The following is a 23391-nucleotide window of genomic DNA, read 5'->3' as shown; positions in this document are numbered from 1 at the left end:
TTGTGGACGCAACTCCTCAGAAACCGCTCTACGGGTTTTGTTCATATTTTGTAGGATTGTATGTATAGTTGATCATATTGCGCTGCCATTTTGATCCGACAATTTTTACAGGAGGTATGGGACTTTGTTGAATTTGTACGTGCTACACTATAGGAACACTTTGTGGACGCAACTGCTCAGAAACTGCTCAATGGATTTTTTCATATTTTGTAGGATTGTTAGTCACCATGTGTAGTTGATCATATTATGCCGCCTTTTTTATTCGAAAATTTTACAGGAGTTATGGGACTTTGTTGAATTTGAACGTGCTACACTATAGGAACACTTTGTGGACGCAACTCCCAAGAAACAGCTCACTGGATTCTATTCAATTTTTGTAGGATTGTTAGTCACCATATGTAGTTGATCATATATCGCTGTCATTTTGATTCAATAAATTTTACAGGAGTTATGAAACTTTGTTGAATTTGTACATGCTACACTATAGAAACACTTTGTGGGCACCTTGTTCAGGGATTGTGTATTTTTGTGTCCGGTCACATACACCTGGAGATTATCAGGGACATTACAATCTGTCATTTTTTGTACAAGAGCTTTTCAGACGCTAGGCTTGTGTTCGTCATGGTCGAGAATCAAACTGGACATAGGAAAATACTGTCCGCTCAATATCTTGAGAACCCTTTGCTTGACAAACATCAAACTTGGAACACTGGTGCATCCTAAGGAGCAGGTTACCACTATTGATTTTAGGTCAAGGGTCAATCCACTTTGGACATCAATATTTTGAGAACCCTTTGCTTGACAGACATCAAACATGGTACATAATGTATACTGGTACATCATATTTAGTATATGGCCGCTATTCATTTTGGGTGCACATAGTCAAGGGTCAAACTGGACATGGTAATATACTAGTATTGTCCCCTATATTTTAAGAATCATTTTCTTGATTGACACCAAACTTGATACACTGGTAATTCCCAAGGAGTAGATGATCCCTATTACTTTTTAGGTTATACAGTGAACGGTCAATCCCTTCTGCACATAGGATGATATTGTACGCTCAATATCTTGAATTGTTTTGGAGCTACTATCAATTGAATGATGCATGTGTATAACCCTTTTCAATTTTGCACGGGGGGGGGGGGGGGGGTAATATATGTTTTACTAACATTTCTTGTTGAAATAGAAAGGATAAGATATACATTTCCCAGAACAAAAGGGATGTTGTTAATTAGTAGCATGGCTGATATTTTGAAATCAATCATTTGTTATTGGTACAGGCTTGAAAACCTAAGTGAATTTAAACTACTTCAGGATGCTTATCTATGTAGTAAATCTTTGCATTTCAACAACAAACTGTCATTGTACTCACTAGTAGAAAAAGCGTTAGATTATAATAAAATTGGATATCTGTTCAGAGATTTTAGTCAGTATAGATTTAAGAAAATTGTAAAGAAACTACTCTGTGATAAATACACTGAAACCTGGTACAATAATCAAAATAAATTATTTGATGGGAAACTGTGCACTTATTTCAAACTTAAGGGGCACTTTGGTTTTGAGAACTATCTTAATAAAATTAAAAATTATGATATTAGAAGATCTATTAAGTTACGGATATCAGCTCATAAATTAATGACTGAAGTTGGTAGATATTCTGGTATTACTAGGAATGAACGAATATGTAACAAATGCAACTCCGGTTCATTAGGTGATGAGATTCATTTTTTGATTAAATGTGAAAAGTTTGTTGATGAAAGAAAATCCTTTGTGGTGCTATAGAAAAACAATTAATTTTTTTTTTACTAATCTCAATGATGAACAAAAATTCATTTACATACTACGTTCTGAAGAGCCATCTATTCTAAATATAACTGGAAAATTTATTATGACACTGTATTTGCATGCAACTATGTGTTATGTAATCACTTCTTTCTTTACTTGTATATGTATATGTAAAGTATTTGTATATATTTTCATGCTGCCCCTTGAGGGCCCTTGATTGGAAAATAAAATATGTTCTATGTTCTATTCAATGAATACGCCGCCGAAAAAAAATATGTCAATTTAAGTATTTCATATCGATGTACATTATTGCACACAAAATATGCTGTTAATCCGACAACCTTGCTTCTGCCACATTTTGCATGGTTTTCTGGTAGATAAGCAATTTTAGGTTCTGTAGTCATGGTCATTGTTAGAGTTATCGGTATTATCTCCAGACGAGAAAGATTTTCACCTTGAAGTCGTGTAACTTTCCTAATGGTCTCTGAAGAGTTATAATTTGGAAGATTTTCTTGAATACAATCATGTGTACTTCTTTGCATTCCAGACTTCTTACTCAGATTCCTGAACACATTTATTGATAGGTCAGATCAGTGAATTTTATGCAGTACCACATGATCTCCAAGCGTCTGGGTGCCCTAATTATGTACATGCGTAATAGAGAAAGGCCTTTTATTACAGAATATTCAATGTCGGAGAGTGAGAAAACATTCAAATAAAGGCATGTTATACTGTATTCTGTAGCTTTTGACTTGCAAGTATAACTTATCTCATCGTCGGATATACCCACGGCTGATCTACCCGAGCAGAAGATGAGACCAGGTATCCGATGATGAACTCATCTAGATTGTCACTAAATCCTTCATAACCTTTAAGCACTTCCCGAGATATTCGAAGAAAAACTACCCGTTTAGTTTACTTAAAATGGCCCACTGAGCGCTCATTATACACGAATATTATTTGCAATGCAATAGACAACTACATCCTGCAACTATCTATGAACATTTGTCGGTTGAAAACTTATCTCAACTGATTCGATACGCAAGAGCTTGTTCTGCGTATGATCCCTTTTTAAATCGATGCAAGCTACTGACAAACAAGTTGATGGCACAGGGGTTTCAACAGTCTCGTTTAAAGTAAGCATTTCGCAAATTCTATGGTCGTTACAACGATCTAGTTTGCCGATACAACATATCATTGGGTCAAATGCTGTCTGACATGTTTCATACCAATTGTTAGATCGTTCGTGGCACACTGATTTTGACTAAGGATAACTCTGATTTACCTGATCAAGATATAGGGCTCATGGCAGGTGTCACCAGTCGACAGGGATGCTTACTCCTCCTAGGCACCTGGTCCCACCTCTGGTGTGTCCAGGGGTCCGTGTTTTCCCAATTATATATTTTGTATGGCTTATGGGATTGATGAAATTGATCACTGTTCGTTATCTTCACCTCTCATGCACCTTTTCAACATCGTTACCTGGGTTAAAACCCCCAAATTTCACTACAATAATTCAAAACACAAGCATCAAATACATGAAGTTTATTCACAATATTCAGTGACAGATTATTACAAATTCGAAGAATATGGTATATACATTTTCTACCCTGTTCAGCGATAATACACTGAGATTTTATAAATTTACCATTAAAATTTAAAGTAAGACCAAGATAATTGAAGCTGTCAACAACTTCTAGTTCGCTACCATTGTAAAACCATTTGCTGGTGGGTTTATTTTCCCTCCGTTACGAAAGACAAGAACTTTTGGCTTTTTTTAATGTTAACCTTTAGGTCCCATTTGTTACAATACTCTGATAAAGTATTTAACATATTTTGAAAACCTGTAGCTGATACAGAACAAAGTACAGGATCATCAGCATACATTATCAAAAAAAGTGAACTCCATCTCATAAGCTATTGATTAATGTATTCTCAAAATCACCCACAAAGAGAGAGAACAAAAAGGGGGACAACCCCTCACCTTTCAATAATCCGTTTGTACATGAGAAGTTCGATGATTTTTAATCATTTACAACGCTTTGTATAAGGAATTAATGCGCTCATCAATTGTTTTAAAGAGAGCAACAATTCAATTAAAAGAGATCATTAAAACAATTGTGGATATGTTGAAATGAAGATATTTCTAATTATATAGTTGCTCTCTCTAAAAGAATCATAGCGCTCATCAATTGAATTAATTATATCATTAATTCAATTGAAGAGAGCAATAATTTAGTTATTGCGCTCATTATTGAATTTATGCCGGCATTAATTGAATTATTGCTCTTTCCAATTGCATTATAGTGCGCATCAATTCAATTATACATATGTATGAAGAGATCTTGAACTGAATTGTTTGCGCATCAAATAAAGATATCTTCAAATATTCGAGTTTATGTGAATTTGGCGCTCCATATGTTCAATACTCTTATGCCGAAGAGGTATGTTCTTCAGGACGGTATAGCAAGACGGAAAGAGTATCCACGGGGGTGTTGTAATGAATATATATCGTAACTACCTTGCGGTCGCCATTGTAGGGTAAGCCATTCTAGGTCATGAATCATTTGACTAGTACTGCTTGTAGTCGCCTACAACAAGTTTTACCACTTTGCATGATACATGCCATTATACATTAGTCATTTTAACTACTGTTTTACTGTTATGGTACATGCCATTATACATTAGTCATTTTAACTACTGTTTTACTGTTATGGTACATGCCATTATACATTAGTCATTTTAACTACTGTTTTACTGTTATGGTACATGCCATTATACATTAGTCATTTTAACTACTGTTTTACTGTTATGGTACATGCCATTATACAGTAGTCATTTTAACTACTGTTTTACTGTTATGGTACATGCCATTATACAGTAGTCATTTTAACTACTGTTTTACTGTTATGGTACATGCCATTATACATTAGTCATTTTAACTACTGTTTTACTGTTATGGTACATGCCATTATACAGTAGTCATTTTAACTACTGTTTTACTGTTTGGGGCAATATGAAAAACAAGGACGGTTTTTGTATTCCCTGCTTTTCTTCTGGACATCAGTTGATTTAGGACGGGCTAAAGCGAGATGATGTCAACTTGGATGGCACATGTTCTTCCATAATTTGATGGGCAGAATGTTTTGAAGATGTCTCACAATCTGTTGATTGTGACGTGGTTATCGAGTTTAGACACTTCCAACTCTATTTTCCTATGTCTGCGTTTTAATTGTAAAACGTTTACAAGTCCCAATTCTCTCGCATCACGATGATCAGAGAATTTAGAATAAAAATAATATATTTTGATAATAATGAGAATGGTAGCAATCTATAACTTTTAAACGTTATTGTTTCTGAAATGGGGAGTATAAAATTTGTATCTTTGCAACATTAACACCCCAAATTGTTAGCCGTCTGTCAATCAAACATCTAACAATAGATCTCAGGTGGAGTGACATCTGCAGAAACTTGCCTATATCTTTATTTATATTTAATATACAAACCATTTTAAATCTGTACATTTTAGAAGCGAAATATCATAATGTTGTTAATATAGATTACATTAGAATTATTTTTTTTTCATATCAAACCTAAGAATAATACGTGTCCATTGTACAGCGAACAGAAGAACTTTGCAGAGCATACCTCAGTGTTTGATATCCTGTTAACATGTGTACGGCTCTTTACATCTTTTGTGAATTTACATTTTATATTGAGAAATGTGTTGCAACCAAGCATGTTATTCCAAAGTTTATCATTAAATCAGCAGTGTTTTGCTATACATGCACTGCTTGTTTATTATTTTGTGTGTGCTCTCTCTCTCTCTCTCTCTCTCTCTCACTGTTTACTTAGTACGGTTTGATAAATATGGTTCCATAACCAGTGCGAGTTAGTCATAGGTTATAGTGACAATGTCCTACGGACCTGGCCTGTCCCGAAACTTAGTTAGATTATTCTAATTAGTTAGTAACCAGTCATCCCAAACTCTCGTTCCGTCATATTCTAAATTTTCAAAAGACACATAACACGTTTCATGTCTCTTGAATATTTAGAAAATTAAGAAATTCGAGTTTCAGGGGAAGCAAGAGGCCACTTAGCTCACGTGAGTTACCTTGGTCCTGTCGTTGTTCAGCTGTTGTGATTTTTGTTATCATTTTTTATACCATGAAAACGTTGACCCCATATAACGTACTTGATAATGGTTGGTTTTATATTTTCACGCACTCTATATGCTGACACAACCCGTTTTTTTAATTCTCCCCAGTTTGAAATATTAAGACCAATTTCAAGGTATGTATTTTGTTTCTTAAATTGTGTTTATCATAACATTATACAAGTACACGGGATTGTTCTTCAAATTTAGTAACACGAGTTCGACATGTCAACTTGCGCTATTTTGTTATGTTGAAAATTATATGTTGCTTGTTATTTTGTCACTTTTGTGTCGATCATCATAGGGGTTTGTCTTATAACACTACTGACGGGACGAGACTAAGTACGGAGACCCGGACCAGTCCATCACTTGATATCCATGTGGCGCAAGATATGGTGGCCCGTTGGAGTCAGAAATGACGGTGTTGGTATAGTAATAACCGGGATCAGGAAACAACGTCATGTCTTACCTGTTGTACTGTGCGTCACCTGTTTTGTAAAAGTCGATACTGTGGTGCGTGTCACTGTGTTCCATGTCGTAAAATTCATACCAGCAGGATCAAGAACAGATATCGTCTGATACTCACAAGAAGATGGCAGAAAATTTATTCAAAACCGGTTCTAAAACTAGAAAGTATTAGCATAAGTGTTTAATATATTCTGAAAGATTGATTCAATTTTGAGTCAACTCTAGGTTTGTTATTTTCACCAGTATTTAATTTTTTCTTTATTTCTATTGTATATATTCCCCTTGTAATTAAATGTTTTTGTTTATTGAAATTGGACTTAGATGTGTTTATTTGAGTAATTTTGGCAACTCTGAGTACTTTTCACGAGTATTGGTAATAACAGTGCCATACTTCATGACATTGTGGCCTCAACCTAGCCCAAAGATCCCAACCTAACGAAATATGAATTCACCTCAACACCAAATTCATTTCATAAAAACATGATCTTGCTGTTCTTGATAAGACCAAGGTCACAAGGTCTAGCCATAGGAAATCTATATACAAAATATAAAATCTATTTAAAATATTGAATAGGTCAGATTTTTATCAAAAGTAGGCCAAACTTCCAGGTCAAGGTCACAGGATCAAACACCAAAGTATTATAAGGTCTTATCATGAAGAATATAACACAACAATTATTGGAACATTTATATAATTTATTTTCAATTATCAACAATTTATTTGTTTTAAAATTTTCACATACATTATTAACTTTGTTTAATATTCCCGTAAGAAGGAATACAAACTAGACCTTCTACCTGTAATTAGTGAACAAAACACATAATTCAGACACTAGAAGTCTTTAGGATATGTGCCATTGTAATGCCACCACATTAAAATCACTTTTATAAATTCATACCACCACAAACGCACAGTTCACTCAGATCTTCCTCTGTCTTGATAATGGGCAGTGTACAAGATGCAGCCATGTGATATATTATATTGAACACAAACTTGTATTATGATATACTCTAAAATCATAGTTCACCAACTCACCCTCCAATTTTATGAAATTTAAATCTATGTATCACATTCATTTTCAAGTATAAAGAAAGTATAAACTTGTTATGAAACAGAAAGTAAACTTTTCATGGATTACTTTCACTTCTCCTTTTTCACAAACTCTTCACCACAATGAATTATCTAATTAAAATACTATTCTATCAAAATCATGCAAAGTTCAAATTTCTAAATACACAATCAAAAATTATGATGTTATACATGTATAATCTAAAACTTGACAGTCTAAAATCAAATTGTTTAAAAAAAAAAATAAACTGAAACTGCTGTCACTTGGTCAACAATTCTGATTTTTGAAAAACAGACATAGAATTATATATCCAAATTAGAGCATCTTGAAAAATAAATATCATTATTTTCCATTATTGTATTTACAATTCCTGCATGAAATCATTAAAAATTTCTGTTTTAGATTTTCCTTTCGTGAAGTTAAGCTTCCTCTGACATTTCAGTCCGCTGCTTTCAGCCACTCGAGCACCTGAGGCGTGAAGTATGAGATGATAATGTCTGCTCCTGCTCGTCTCATGCTGCTCAATACCTCCATAAGAGTAGTCTTCAAATCGAACGCACCGGCTTTAGCTCCATGGTACAGCATGGCATATTCTCCAGACACTTGATAAATAGCCAGAGGATGTGTGGGGTACTGAAAAACAGGGCACCAAATAATAAATATTACAAGTAAATTTTATTGAAGTATAAAACAGGGCACCCACTTATAAACATTATCACGAGTATGAAACATGGCACAAACTTATAAACATTACAAGCATCTTTGAAATGAAGCATAAAACTGGTCACCAACTTATAAACGGTTCAAGCCCAGTATTCCGACGGTCCGATAGTCCGACGGGCCGGTAGTCCAACGGTTCAATATTCCGATAGTCCGACATGTTGACCATCACCAAAAATGTGAATTAATAGAGTTAAAATTTATTCATGTCAGGCATTATTTTAAGGAAATTACCAGAAGCCGCCAAAATCGACACGGCCTGATTATAAATCAGACAATCAATTTCTGCCCAAAATCATTCAAGTGTGAACTTACGGCGGCGTAGAAAGGCCATATATAAATATATTATTCGTTCGGACGAATTAGCAATTTGTTCGGACGAAATAGAAAATCGTTCGGACAAATTAGCAATTTGTTCGGACGAATTAGCTATTTCTTCGGACAAATTAGCAATTTGTTCCGACGAATTAGCGATTTGTTCGGACATATTAGTAATTCGTTCGGACAAATTAGTAGTTCGTTCACACGAATTACCGATTTGTTCGGACGAAATAGAAAATCGTTGGGACAAATTAGCAATTTGTTCGGACGAATTAGCTATTTGTTCGGACTTATTAGTAATTCGTTCGGACAAATTAGTAATTCGTTCGGACAAATTAGTAATTCGTTCGGACAAATTAGTAATTCGTTCGGACGAATTATGGATTTGTTCGGACGAAATAGACATTCGTTCGGACAAATTAGCAATTTGTTCGGACGAATTAGCTATTTGTTCGGACAAATTAGTAATTCGTTCGGACGGATTAGCTATTTGTTCGGACTTATTAGTAATTCGTTCGGACAAATTAGTAATTCGTTCGGACAAATTAGTAATTCGTTCGGACGAATTATGGATTTGTTCGGACGAAATAGACATTCGTTCGGACAAATTAGCAATTTGTTCGGACGAATTAGCTATTTGTTCGGACAAATTAGTAATTCGTTCGGACGGATTAGCTATTTTTTCGGACGAATTAGCAATTTGTTCGGACGAATTTGTTATTAGCTATAAGGCAACGCCAATGCCGTAGTCAAATACCGTAAAGTGTTGGTAGGAGAGCACAAAACTTAGATTGGGATTCAATTCCAAAATTTTCCACATAAACGTCATGAAGATGGCGATGGTAACCTACATAATCACCCCAACCCCTGAAATAACAAGCTAAAAATGGTAGGAATCCCTACACCCTGCTCAGTCTTAAAAGTTTGAAGTAGGCCTCAAGTCCCCCCCCCCCCCCCCCCCCCCCCCCCCCATCCACGGGCAAAAGTTTTTCAAATGAAAATTTTCTGTATAACGGGGCATAACACAATCAATAAGGAAATCATTTTTTGTATGGGACGACAATAATGCAATTATGCGCCAATCAGAGCCTATCTAACTTTTTCAACGCAAATCTGTATATCCGAATTTTAAAACAATTTTATGGTATACCTTTCTTTACAGCAAATAACAATTTTTGAACAGAAATTTCTTGCACTAGAATTAAGGGGAGGATGTTATCAAACAACATTTCATATAAAGATGAGGATCTCGTTTGGGGTCCCAGAAGTGTAAGGAGGGGGCACATACATACTCTTGTCGCCACTCCCTACTTTTGAAAGTGTTAAGGGGACACGAGCAGGCGCGTGGCATCGTTTTTGAAAGGGGAAAGCTGGGGACCAGCCAGAAAGGGTTTTAACATGTAAAAAAAAAAAGAAAGGGAAAAATTTTAAAAAGTGAGGAAAGGATCAGCCCCCCCCCCCCTCTTTTGCTACGTCCCTGACGAGTATCCGCTGGCAGCCCTCCCTACAAGCCTATATATATATCTGTATATACATGTATATGTATACCTACATGTATCTACATAGCTGTCTATAAAGACACGATGAAAATGTTCCTTAAATTCAGCATACATACAGACACAGACATACATACAGACACACACACAGCGAGTAGGTATGAATGAACCCACGGGTGGTGGAAAAAGGAATGAAGCGTAATCAACCGTGGGCTTCCGACGATGCCGAAATATATACATGTACATGTAGATGTAGGTGGGTACCTGTAAAGTGCGAACCGAAACGAAAACCCATCGAAATGAAACGAAACAGATTGTATAACCGAACTCTTTGATTAGAAATGGTATCTTAGGCTCCTGTGAAAATTACCACATATAAATGAAATTCGCTCCCCTTTGATGTAGGCTTTCAGCTTGACTGATACACAGTTTTAAAAGCTGGAAAGGGGGGAGGTGGTAAGCAAGATGAACATATCCGAAGTTGATTAAATAACATGTGCAAATAGTTTCAGATCAATAAATTTCAGAAAGGAAAGTTACAGTCTCAGAGGTCTGGCGAAACACACTAAACAAGAAGTGGGGTCGCTGGCGTTGGATCCGCCTTTGGGTATAGATACATTGTTTTAAGAAACTGGTGTCTGAGAAATTTGAAAGCAGGAAGAGCTCTTAAAGGACACAACGCATGTTTCTAAACTTTTTAATTTTTTCAGCAAAATTAACTCTTTTTATGCCTAAAACTACTTTAAATGTGTTTTAAATGAAATATTTTGCGTAGTTTTCGAGTTTGAAAGCGATGAAATTCAAATCTTGCGATATGCATATTTTCTTTCGCTAGTTTACGCGCCATTTTGTGTGACGTTTAGATTTAATCGACAAAAAACAAATTGTCACGTTAACGGCTTGTAAATAATAATGCTGTACTGCCTTCCATGTCACTTTTATTAAAAACACAACACGGATTACAGTGAGATAACCAGTTGCAGTTTATTTGCCACAAACAGTTCACATATAGGCGCGGATCCTAAATAGCGCGTGTGTGTCCCTGTTTTAGTGGGTATACGTATGTGTGTATACGTATGTGTGTGCGTATATGGTAAAAAGCTACAATAAACAAATCAAGTCTATAAATGAAATGAAATACGTACAAAGTCATAATGAAAAAGTAAATTAAGTTAGGTTACATTGCTACTATAAAATTAGATGCATGTAATTCACTACCTTAAAGTACACATGAACTTTACACTGGTATTTAAATTGCAGCTCTAAAAAATAAAGATATTAGAACTTGTAAAACTTACATCGTGATCGGCCACTGTTTTCCTAAATTTTAACGTTTGTACAGTTGATCGAGAGTCTTTTACAGGAATGAATTTTGTACGTGTAAAGCACACATAAATAGCCAAACTTACACAGGAACCCGCATTGGTTCATAATTAAGATAAATATCAAAATGCAGACCCTACCCAAGTTAAATAAACATAACGCAGCAAATTTGACTTTAACATAAACAGCAGATGCGAGCTAATGGTCAGTGCACTAAAATCAAGCGTGATAATATGATTATAAAAACAATACAAACAATGAACAATTGATTCAGCTATTCCAAACCTAATATATTTGTCAGTGCATAAAAAACCCGAATGAAATGCAGTTATAAAATTTATAAGATGAATGCACGACAATACAAATGCATTAAGATGTTTTTTGCCGTGCTCGGGTGTACTAGTTGTCGGTAGAAAGGATTTAGACTGAGTATTTTTCAATTTTTCGAAGGAAGGTACGAGAAAAAAGACGTGGATAATTTTGTTGTTGGAGCAAGAACTTTACCTTAAAAAACACACCCAGTCACCTTTTCAAACATCGATTGGACAGAGACCCTGATAAACTGCGAGAAAATGGATATATCGAAGCTATAAGTACTGGTAGGCCTATAGCATACATTCTGTTTTGCTCTTCAAATTCAATACACACTCGGATCAACTGACCTTCACCTTGTAACAACATATATCGACGATACAATGTAACTTCTACCAACTGGTAGATTTACAACAACAAAAAATAAAGATACAAAATAATTGAACTTTTAATTATACAAATAATAGAATATTGTATTTCCTAACTTTAAATTGAATTATAAAATTATTTCTTTATTGAACTCGTAGCATCTTGAGTGCCTCAGTAGGCTATAACGCCGTGCTTCGACTTCGTACTTCCTAAAGACGTGCAGATCACAATTCAAAAATAGTAACAAGATTGCTTTATCAAAATAAAATAATGTGATTACCACTATAAATTTGAATATTTTTATTGATTTGTGTGTGTGTTGTCTTTTTCTTTCTTTCCGAAATGCACGCGTGACAATAGCTTGGCATAGGGCCTAGTTGTCAACAATTTAACTATCATAATTTATCTAATCCAAAAATAAATAATGATTGCACTGTTTATTTTAGAAAAACAGCACCAATTACAGATTATAAAGGAAGAGCTCTTAACCTTTTATTTTATCTCTAACTGCTGAGGTGCGAGTACTTTCAATAATGGAAAAAGTTAGATAATATACCATATTATATGAATGCAATTCGGTAAAATATATATACATGTGTTATTAAAAAGTATTATTGATATGTAGTGAGTCTTAATATAACTCTATACATTTGTGGTGTTGCTATGACGGGGAATTGAAAACGGGACGGAAAACAGAATTTTTTATGCAATAATAGCAGGAGGAGGTCAGCATTTTGTAAACTCAAAAGGCTTATGAACAAGGGAAGCAGAAATTACAAAGAGAACGGGAAGACATACTCAGAATCCACCGTTTGATATACTACATACAAATACACAATATCCACATGTATACATAAATTTGTCTTTAGAGCAAAAAATACTGAAACGTGTATTTATGCGGAACTGTAACCCTCTGTTTTGAAATTTATGGATCCGAAACTAATTGCACAGGGTATTCAATCAACTTTGGATGTGAACTTTGTGCTTACTCACCCTCTTCCAACTTTTAAAACTTTGTGTCTGTCAAGCCGAAAGCTTACCACAATGGGGAGGCGAATTTTATTTATATGTGGTAACTTTAACAGGGGCTTAAGATACCATTTTTAATATTATAATTAATAGAGTTCAGTTATACACCATTTTTAATTATTATAATTAATAGAGTTCGGTTATACAATCTATTTCGTCTCGTTTCGGTGGGTTACGTTTCGTTAGATTTCGTTTCGTTTTGCACTTTTGAGGTACCAGATGTAGGTCGAACCCGTTCAAAGTTTTCCCACTGTGTGATGTTTTGCTCTTGTGACATAAAAAATCGCTCTTGCACACGGCACTTAATCTTGTTTTCTGCTGCCTATTACATAGCGATCACTTATATGTGGCCAAAAATTATTTGAGTTTCGGACTATCGGACCGTCGGACTACCGTACCGTCGGACTATCGGAGTTTCGGACTATCGGACCGTCGGACTACCGGACTGTCGGAAAACTGGGCGGTCACCCTTATAAACATCACGAGTAAATTTTACTAAAAGTATAAAACAGGGCATCAATTAGTATAACATATAGGGAAAGAATACCAGAAAACAAACTGGGACGGAGACCTCAGGGAGATCCATTTTCAACCCATTAAATTATCTGTACATCAAAATCAATCAATTTGAAAATATTGTTGGAAAACAATGACTTCCTTTAAAACACTTTCTATCTCTTATTGCTAGTATTAAATGTACATCTCAGACTGACCTTTTCTTTGGTCATTTTGACCACATCCAGGTAAGCCAGACCCGGTTTGACCATCAACATGTCTGCACCTTCCTTCACGTCACGGTCCACTGCACGCTCGGCTAAACCAATGGCACCCGAGGGCAGCTGGTAAGCCTTCCTGTCACCAAAGGAAGGTGCTGATTTGGCAGCATCTCTGTAATACAGAAAATCAAAAACAATGAATCACATTTCTATTACTTACGCATAACAAGAGGCCCATGGGCCACATCGCTCACCTGAGTCACCTTGGTCCATATCAGAAGACTTTCTATATATATTTGCATGTAAAACCTTAGTCCTTATTATGGCCCCAACCTATCCCTGGAGGCCATAGTTTTTACAAACTTGAATCTACACTATGTCAGAAAGCTTTCATGTAAATGTGAACTTCTGTGGCCCAATGTTTCTTGAGAAGAAGATATTTAAAGATATTTCCTATATATTTGTATGTGAAACTTTGATCCCCCCTTGTGGCCCCATCCTACCCCCAGGGGCCATGATTTGAACAACTTGAATCTGCACTATATCAGAAAGTTTTCATGTAAATATCAGCTTTTCTGGTTCAGTGGTTCTTGAGAAGAAGATTTTTAAAGATTTTTCCTATATATTTGTATGTAAAACTTTGAACTCCTATTGTGGCCCCATCCTACCACCGGGGGCCATCATTTTGACAAACTTGAATTTGCACTATATCAGGAAGCTTTCATGTAAATATCACCTTTCTGGCTCAGTGGTACTTGAGAAAAAGATTTTTAAAGATTTTCTCTATATATTTGTATGTAAAACTTTGATCCCCCCTTGTGGCCCCGGGGCATCCTACCCCCGGTGGCCATCATTTTAACAAACTTGAATTTGCACTATATCAGGAAGCTTTCATGTAAATATCAGCTTTTCTGGCCCAGTGGTTCTTGAGAAGAAGATTTTTAAAGAATGTCCCTATATATTTGTATGTAAAAGTTTGATCCTCTATTGTGGCCCCATCCGACCCCTGGGGGCCATGATTTTAACAATTTAGAATATGCACTATATCAGGAAGCTTTCATATAAATCTCAGCTTTTCTGGCTCAGTGGTTCTCGAGAAGAAGATTTTAAAAGATTTTTCCTATATATTTGTATGTAAAACTTTGATCCCCTATTGTGGCCCCATCCGACCCCCGGGGGCCATGATTTTAACAATTTAGAATCTGCACTACCTAATAAAGCTTATCTATAAATTTCATCTATTCTGGCCCAGTGGTTCTTGAGAAGAAGATTTTTCAATGACCCTACCCTATTTTTACCTTTTCTTGATTATCTCCCCTTGGAAGGTGGCCTGGCCCTTTATTTTAAAAATTTAAAATTCCCTTTACCTAAGGATGTTTTGTGCCAACTTTGGTTGAAATTGGCCCAGTGGTTTTTGAGAAGAAGTCAAAAATGTTAAAAGTTTACAGACGGACGGACGCCGGAATAAGGGTTATCAAAAAAGCTCACTTGAGTTTTTAGCTCAGGTGAGCTAAAAAATGCTGTGATCAGTATTCAGGCTTTTTTACACATCTTAAATGAAGTATCAAATGAACAGTTTGTTGCTGAGATTTATCAACAGTCAAAATATCAGATCTGCCAAAATTTCAAATGGTTGACCTTGACCCTCTGGAGAACACTGGTACATGCCAGGTAGCAGAACCCACCTGAATGGTCCATAGAATGATGAGGCAAATTTTGCGCTGTAACTCATCACAGCCACCCTATTTCCATAACCTGCCTCAGTCAGAGCTGTTTTGATAGCACCAATTCTTCCATCCATCATGTCTGATGGGGCTATGATCTGGCATCCTGAAAATATGTGTAGACAAGATCTAAACTAAAGAAAATCACTGATGTTATCCTGAAAATATGCTATACATTCCCCATACAGTTTTTTCAAGATTTGTATTAATCCCTCAAACAACTACCTCCTCTGATCAGAGAGTAGTTACCAAATATTTATTCCTTTGATTTCAGTTGAAAGACACTGTTTGCGACAAATGTTTTATTTGTAAATATAGGTCAGTAACAATATAGTATGAACTTAGGAATCAGCAGACAATGACATATCTATTATTCGGAATAACAACTTACCAGCTTTAGCATAGTTTACAGAGATCTCTGCAAGTCTCTTTATGCTTGCATCATTTTGAATACTACCATCTTCACGTAAAATGCCTGCAAAATATTTCATATCAATCCAAACATGTCCTTTCACAGAAAAAGACAAAACTAAAGTACCATCCCTTATAAAATTCAAAATAATCCATAAAACGTAGTCACTATATTTCTAATATTTTGACACTAAAACTAAACATACCACAGTGTCCATGGCAGGTGTACGGACAGAGACACACATCACAGGCCACCAGTAAATCAGGGAACCAGCTTCTCAGCATTTTGATGGCCAGGATAGCAGGTGTGTCGGGCGTGTCTGCAGCCGTGCCATTGTTATCCTACAACACAAAGGTTAAAAATGAATTCTTTAAAGTACACATAACCTACAACACAAAGGTTAAAAATGCATTCTTTAAAGTACACATAACCTACAACACAAAGGTTAAAAATGCATTCTTTAAAGTACACATAACCTACAACACAAAGGATAAAAATGAATTCTTTAAAGTACACATAACCTACAACACAAAGGTTGAAAATGAATTCTTTAAAGTACACATAACCTAATTTGAGGTTGGTGATACAGTTGAACCTGGAAATCTCAAATATTGATATCTCGATTCCCATGAATATGTCAAAGTGAGTTAGAAGTTCCAACTACATTTTCTTCATGTATTTTAACCTCAAAATCTTGAGCCTTCGGTTTTTCTTAGCCCTGCTGAGTTTGAGATAACAAGGTTTGACTGTATTTCAGTAAATGCAAGATTTCTCAGTGTTAGTGAGCGAGATGGAGAATAGTCAATGCACAAGTTCATCAATAAATATTTTTTTTCAGTTTTATTCCATTTCTTTCTCACCTACGTGAACTAATGAATTCTTCAGCCAACAACATTTGAAGCTATCTCTGACATCTTAAGTCAAAACTGGTATTGTCATGAACGTCATTTTTGATCAAGACTTAATAGTGCACCTGATAAGCCCATATGGAAGTGTTCCTTAACACGATCAATATTGACGACTTACTACCAACCATGACATCAGTTCTACTATTATCACTGTGTTAACAGGTTAAGGATTCCAACATTACAATCCGCATTATGTAATTAAAAAGATTTATGTAACTTAGAGCAATTAATTTTACTAAAGTGCTCACAAAAAACTGATAGAGATATGCATAAAGTAAGCATGAAAGCAGTATATCCTCACACGTCTATATGTGAACACACTGGTGTATACGTCTTTCTATTGGTTTGGGCTATACGAACTGTGGACATCAGCTTGGTTAGTTTAATGGTATGAGCACCGGACTAGTAATACAGGGGTCCCAGGTTCAATTCCCAGTCCAGCCATAAATTTTCTCCTTTCTTATTACACTAATTCATATTATAGATCATTTAATTTCTACATGTGTATTAAATATAGTACAGTCTAGCATTTGACTTGTATCATATCTTGATAAGACACTGCTTTCTTGCACTAACAGATCTTTCTTTCAGTCTATACACTCTCTGTGTCTCCTGGACTAACATATGTAGATAATGGTGAGAGAACTACAGATCTTTCTTTCAGTCTATACACTCTCTGTGTCTCCTGGAGTAACATATGTAGATAATGGTGAGAGAACTACAGATCTTTCTTTCAGTCTATACAATCTCTGTGTCTCCTGGACTAACATATTATCACCTGCATATGGTGTTTATATATCTCAACTGATTTGATATGCAAGAGCTTGTTCTGGGTATAGTCAGTTCTTAAATCGAGGTAAGCTACTGACAAACAAGTTGATGGTACAAGGATTTCAACAGTCTCGATTGAAGTCAGCATTTCGCAAATTCTATGGTTGTTATAATGATCTAGTTCGTCAATACAACCTCGTATTGGGTCAAATGCTGTCTGACGTGTTTCATACCGATTGTTAAGCCGTTCTTGACACACTGATTTTGACTGCGGATAGCTCCGTTTACCTGATCGGGATATGGGTCTCATGGTGGGTGTGACCGGTCAACAGGGGATGCTTACTCCTCCTAGGCACCTGATCCCACCTCTGGTGTGTCCAGGGGTCCGTGTTTGCCCAACTATCTATTTTGTATTGCTTGTAGGAGTTATGAGATTGATCACTGTTCGTTATCTTCACCTTGCATGTAGATAATGGTGAGAGAACTACAGATCTTTCTTTCAGTCTATACACTCTCTGTACATGTATCTCCTGGACTAACATACGTAGATAATGGTGAGAGAACTACAGGGCATTGACTAGATGTTGGTACTCTTAATTACATTCCCAAGTTATGTAATACTTTAAATGGTGTGCAAATTATTGTATGCATTTGAAGTTTGTTCATCAAAATACCTGGTACACTAAAATTTACTCACACATCATAAAAATTCCACAGGTTTTTGACACACTTGTAACTATTAAGTCTTTAAATCAATATATGTGCCAAGGTCTGAGGAACACTACCTGGGTCACACTTACTGACCAAAATTTCTTAAAATTTAATTTAAATAATAGAGAAATACTTCCTTGATGCAACAGATTCAAGACTAAGGTCACCTGTGGAAGATCATTAAGTGTTTTTCTAATTGTCATCTAGAAATGTACAAGGAACTTTCTTTGTAATCTGTGATGTTTACCAATACATGTATCAGTATGTTTTATGGAGTGGTTTACATGACCAGCTCATAAAGATTTGAAAAATTAAGATCGTTTTTCTAAACATGTTCAACAAGTGCACACAATCAGTAAAAAGTTACTTTAAACATCATCAGATGTAGTCAGGAACTCTTGTGGCCATCCATGGCACTCGTACTACTTGCCTTTGGTAATTTACTGGGCACACCAAAGATCAGCACACATTTCAGGCCATTTTTCACCATTGGTTCCAATGCTTCTCGCAATGTGTTGATGCCATATCTGGCAACACCTGGCATACTGGCAACTGGCTGTACCTCATCATCCTCATCTCTGTAAACAGAAATTTGATTTTTATACATCAACAAAACTCATGTATATTAAAGATTTTACAAGCAACATCAGCCTTAGGTTACAATATCAGCATTACATTACAACACCAGTCTTAGGTTACAAACAATATCAGTTTTAAATTACAACACCAGTCTTAGGTTACAAACAATATCAGTTTCAAGTTACAACACCAGTCTTAGGTTACAATGCCAGCTTTACATTACAATACCACACTTAGGTTACAATACCACACTTAAGTTACAATACCACACTTTGGCTACAATACCAAACTTAAGTAACAATACCAATCTTAGGTTACAATATCACACTTGGGTTACAACACTAGTTTTAGGTTACAATACCAGCCTTAGGTTACCAATAACACCAGCCTTAAATTTACATGTACAAGCAAAGCTAGTCTTAGGTTACAAGCAGCACCAGTCTTGCATAACAAGCAATATGTCAAGTTTTGGATATCAGGCAATACGAGTTTTGGGTAACAGGCAATACAAGTTTTGGATAACAGGCAATACAAGTTTTGGATAACAGGCAATACAAGTTATGGGTAACAGGCAATACAAGTTTTGGGTAACAGGCAATACAAGTTTTGCGTAACAGGCAATTCAAGTTTTGGATAACAGGCAATACGAATTTTGGGTAACAGGCAATACAAGTTTTGGGTAACAGGCAATTCAAGTTTTGGATAACAGGCAATACGAATTTTGGGTAACAGGCAATACAAGTTTTGGGTAACAGACAATACAGGTTTTGGGTAAGACCAATATAAAATATACATGTGTGTTTCCCATTTCACTCCCTCAAAAATTTGGTAGGGTGGGTAGGTAGGTAAAACATTTATTTTATTGAAACATTCTATTAGAAATCTTAGTTTTTGATACACTTTGAGTACAAGTCTATATATATTACAATTACTTTTCAAACATTTTAGATCAATAGTAGTAAAAATGTAAATCAAAGAAACTTGAATGCTAAAAGGAAAAAAAATTCAGTTTGAAAATTGCAGACTTTCATTTTATTTATATATATTGTCAATAAAATATTTAGGGTTGGCAGCAAAAAAGTAGGTAGGGTCGAGAAATCTGTATACACACATATATTTTATTTTGGCCTAACAGGCAATATAGTATAGGTTTTGGGCAACAGGTCAATTGTTATTATTGTCCTGTTTATTTATACATGCATGTCCATGTACCGGTATTTATATGAAAAACTTACAAAAGTCACAAGACCATGTCCACACTATTCTAGAACCCCACATGATGATATGCAATTAACATTCAATTTTATTCATGCTATAAAAGAGTCAAAATTTAGACCTTGAATTTTTATTTTAAATCAGTTTTAAACATAATAAATATGAATAGATTCTTTCCAATTTCCAGTTTTAAAATATCAACCAAGTATGATAAGAAATATACTAAAGAATAATATGTATCTTTAGCGATTATATCACATCAAATTCCTTAACATAGTAGCTATATATAGCCTTTAAATGATCTTTCTCACTGGGTATATGTTAGACCACATCATATGACAGATCTATGCTTACAGGTATCTATAAGAAATTAACCTTAAAAAAGTCATAAGACCGAGTCCACATTACTTCATGGACTCACATGATCAGCGCAACAAGTGACCTTCAATATACGGTTTCATAAAAGAATTCAATCGAGACCTTAAAATCTCTTCTCTGGCATATTATTGTCTTTAAAATGTAATATGTAGAACGTTTAAGCTTATATCACATTATCTTTTGATATCCCCCCCCCCCCTTCGTACATGCAATGTTTTAACTTGATCAATCCTCAAGGTTGTTGCATCACGTGAATGATCAAATGACACTCAAAAATATATCTAGTACACAGACTTTTTACCAAGTTCTAGCAAAATATTCTGTTTGTTAAATTTTACACAGTATCACTGTACTCATTATCTTATAAGCTGGCTTTTAAGAATGTTTACAGTTGGACAGGATCTGGTATGACCCACTGATAAGTGTGTTAGGTGATTTTGTAGTTGTTAAAGTCATGTGACAAGATATTTTAAAGTCCCATTTCTTCTTTAATATATACATGAACATGTAATGAATTACATCACAGGCTCAGTCAAGTTGGTTTACATGTTATTTTACAAAATGTGAAAGCTATAACTGACAAAAAGCATTAAAATTCATCTTCAGACCTGAGCAAAATAATAGAATGTTTCCAAATATTGATATTCATAGCTATTGTGTCAATTCTGTAATCACTAACAAACTAGAATAAAGATAATCTATTTTACAATGTCCTGATTTTCATTATGTTTATTTTGTTTTCAAAGTGTTAAAAGTTAATTTTCTTGCATAGTGCATACATAAATACATACATGAACACTTTTAATACCTCATTCAAATATCTTAAATAACATTCATTTTACCAAATTATGTCAATTTATTCTAGACAACCTAAAATTCTAAATAAAAAAAGAAATGAACACACCTAAGAATTTACCTTTAATACATGTATACAAAAACAAAAATTAAGAAAAATTATATTGACTAGATGCGTACCGCGATTGTGATTGATATGTATGTGATTATTGATGGGAAAATGAATGCTTGCGGCAAAATATTTTTACATCCAGATGAAAATTTACTTTTTGACAGAAATGCAGTGATTATGATCTTCACGCCAGAAACCATCCATCATGAACAATCTTAATCAAATTATTCATCAGATATTACAACCAGTGTCTTATTTTATATTACCTCTCAATGAATTTAGAGAAACAATTTCCTGGGGGGAAAATAACTCTGCACATAACCACTATCGTAACATTCACAATGATTAATTCAGCTAAGACAAAATCATAAAGTTGTTTATTTGTCATTACCCTACTGACAGAAATAAATCTCAAAACATTTTTTCCTTCCTAATCTAGAGCCCACAAGCACCAGTTGAATGTAAATGGTAAGTTCTTCAAGAAATGAACCTATTTACTATTTTGATAGAGTTGGAGGAGAGCAAATCACTTTGTATTTTTTAACCATCCAAACAGATTGATTTAATCACAAAAGGCTATCATGGCTATATTACAACTTTCCATGACAATTCTCAAGTTAGTCTTCAGTAAGTAAAACCATCAATCTTGTAGTTTTCTCTCTGGAGTATGGGTTTTTTCTGTCTCTTACAGTTAAAGGAAATGCTTAACAAACTTCTGAACATGAAATTTCTGAGCTTACCACACTCAAAAGGACAATGTTTTGAATGTCAATCTGTGTAAAAAAAACTTAAGAATCCAGTCAATTAGCACTTATAATTTCTATTTAAATTTGCAACTGATTAATAAATCTCCGATATATATATATTTCTTAGAATATAGAGTAGTATGCAAGTGGGGGGAAAACTCAACAAACTCATCAGAACTGAAAATTTTAATCTAACATTTTTAAAAAATGGAAGATTCATATCTCAAAATAGTGTTAACACCAAAAATAATGATGATAAAAACAACAACAACATCCATTTACGGTGAAAACTTTTAAAAGCTTGTTATCAATTTAATGTTTCAATGGGGTTAGTCAGGTAAAATCATACGCTCCACACTTTCCGTGCTTCGTGAAGGGGGAGGGAGTAAATATCCAAGATAAAGTTGAAGAAGTATATGTCTCAAAAAATAAAATGCTGGTAGGGAATAACATATAAAGAAAACATCAACGTAGTTAGAATAATCTAACTGTGTCTCGGGACAGGCCCTCACCACAGTTAGAATACCTCCCATATACCCGTAATGTAGCAGAAAATTGCGGAATCGCTCCAAAACGATTTTAAACTTATCAAAGAATAAACGCGTACATTTAAAGTTAAATTTATATACAACTAACCTCATTGGTAATTTGTAAGTCCTTAACACTGTAAAAAATCGTATAATAATATTGTAAACTCAACACTTTGAAATGTCACTTTTCTCGATTCGAACTGACTGCCATTTTACCGGAAACTGCCATCGGAACACCCTGCTGCATGCTGTTTTCCAAAAACGAACGCTTACCTAATTTGCAAATAAGAACGGCCCAAGTGGGCCGTTAAGATAACTTTCCAAATGCATATGAGTGATGTGTTACATAATTTTACCGAAACATGCACTGTGTGCAATTTTCATTTTGCTACATTGCAGGTATATAGGACGCATTCTATCGTTAAATCGGGTCCGTAGGACATTATCATTTTAACGATAGAACATTCTATCTAACATCAACGTACATCTTGCATTTAATCCTTAGACATCTGTTAAAAAAAGAGGAAGTCAATAAAATTACTTACGTAATAAATAATGGATATATTAAATTCTCCGCTTTGATCTGAGTGTTTGTTGTTTGCCATGAACGTAAAACGGGATGGTGGTACCCGCTGTGTAAAATCGCATGCTCACACATTATGTCCAACTACTACCATGCGATATGGCCAAGTGACAGAAATGTAAAAGGTTTGTTGACATCCGGTTGAGAGGCTTACTCGAT

At 35.0% G+C, this 23391-nt stretch overlaps 1 protein-coding gene across 1 annotated transcript; it reads right to left on the bottom strand.

Annotated features, from left to right (window-relative positions):
- Positions 1–7090: 7090 nt before the first annotated feature.
- On the bottom strand, positions 7091–23391 carry LOC125678535 (delta-aminolevulinic acid dehydratase-like). The gene is made up of 7 exons (XM_048917075.2): positions 23195–23391; positions 18725–18872; positions 16110–16245; positions 15884–15967; positions 15454–15598; positions 13766–13940; positions 7091–8115 (listed from the first exon to the last, which is right to left on the bottom strand). The coding sequence occupies exons 1-7, from the start codon at positions 23305–23307 to the stop codon at positions 7921–7923; spliced, it is 996 nt and encodes a 331-aa protein (XP_048773032.1). The 5' UTR covers positions 23308–23391; the 3' UTR covers positions 7091–7920.

Source organism: Ostrea edulis, chromosome 2, assembly GCF_947568905.1.
Source record: "Ostrea edulis chromosome 2, xbOstEdul1.1, whole genome shotgun sequence".
In the NCBI taxonomy this organism is placed as follows: Eukaryota; Metazoa; Mollusca; class Bivalvia; order Ostreida; family Ostreidae; genus Ostrea; species Ostrea edulis.
Note: the sequence above shows the minus strand (reverse complement) of the source record. Positions and strands in the feature narration are given on the sequence as shown.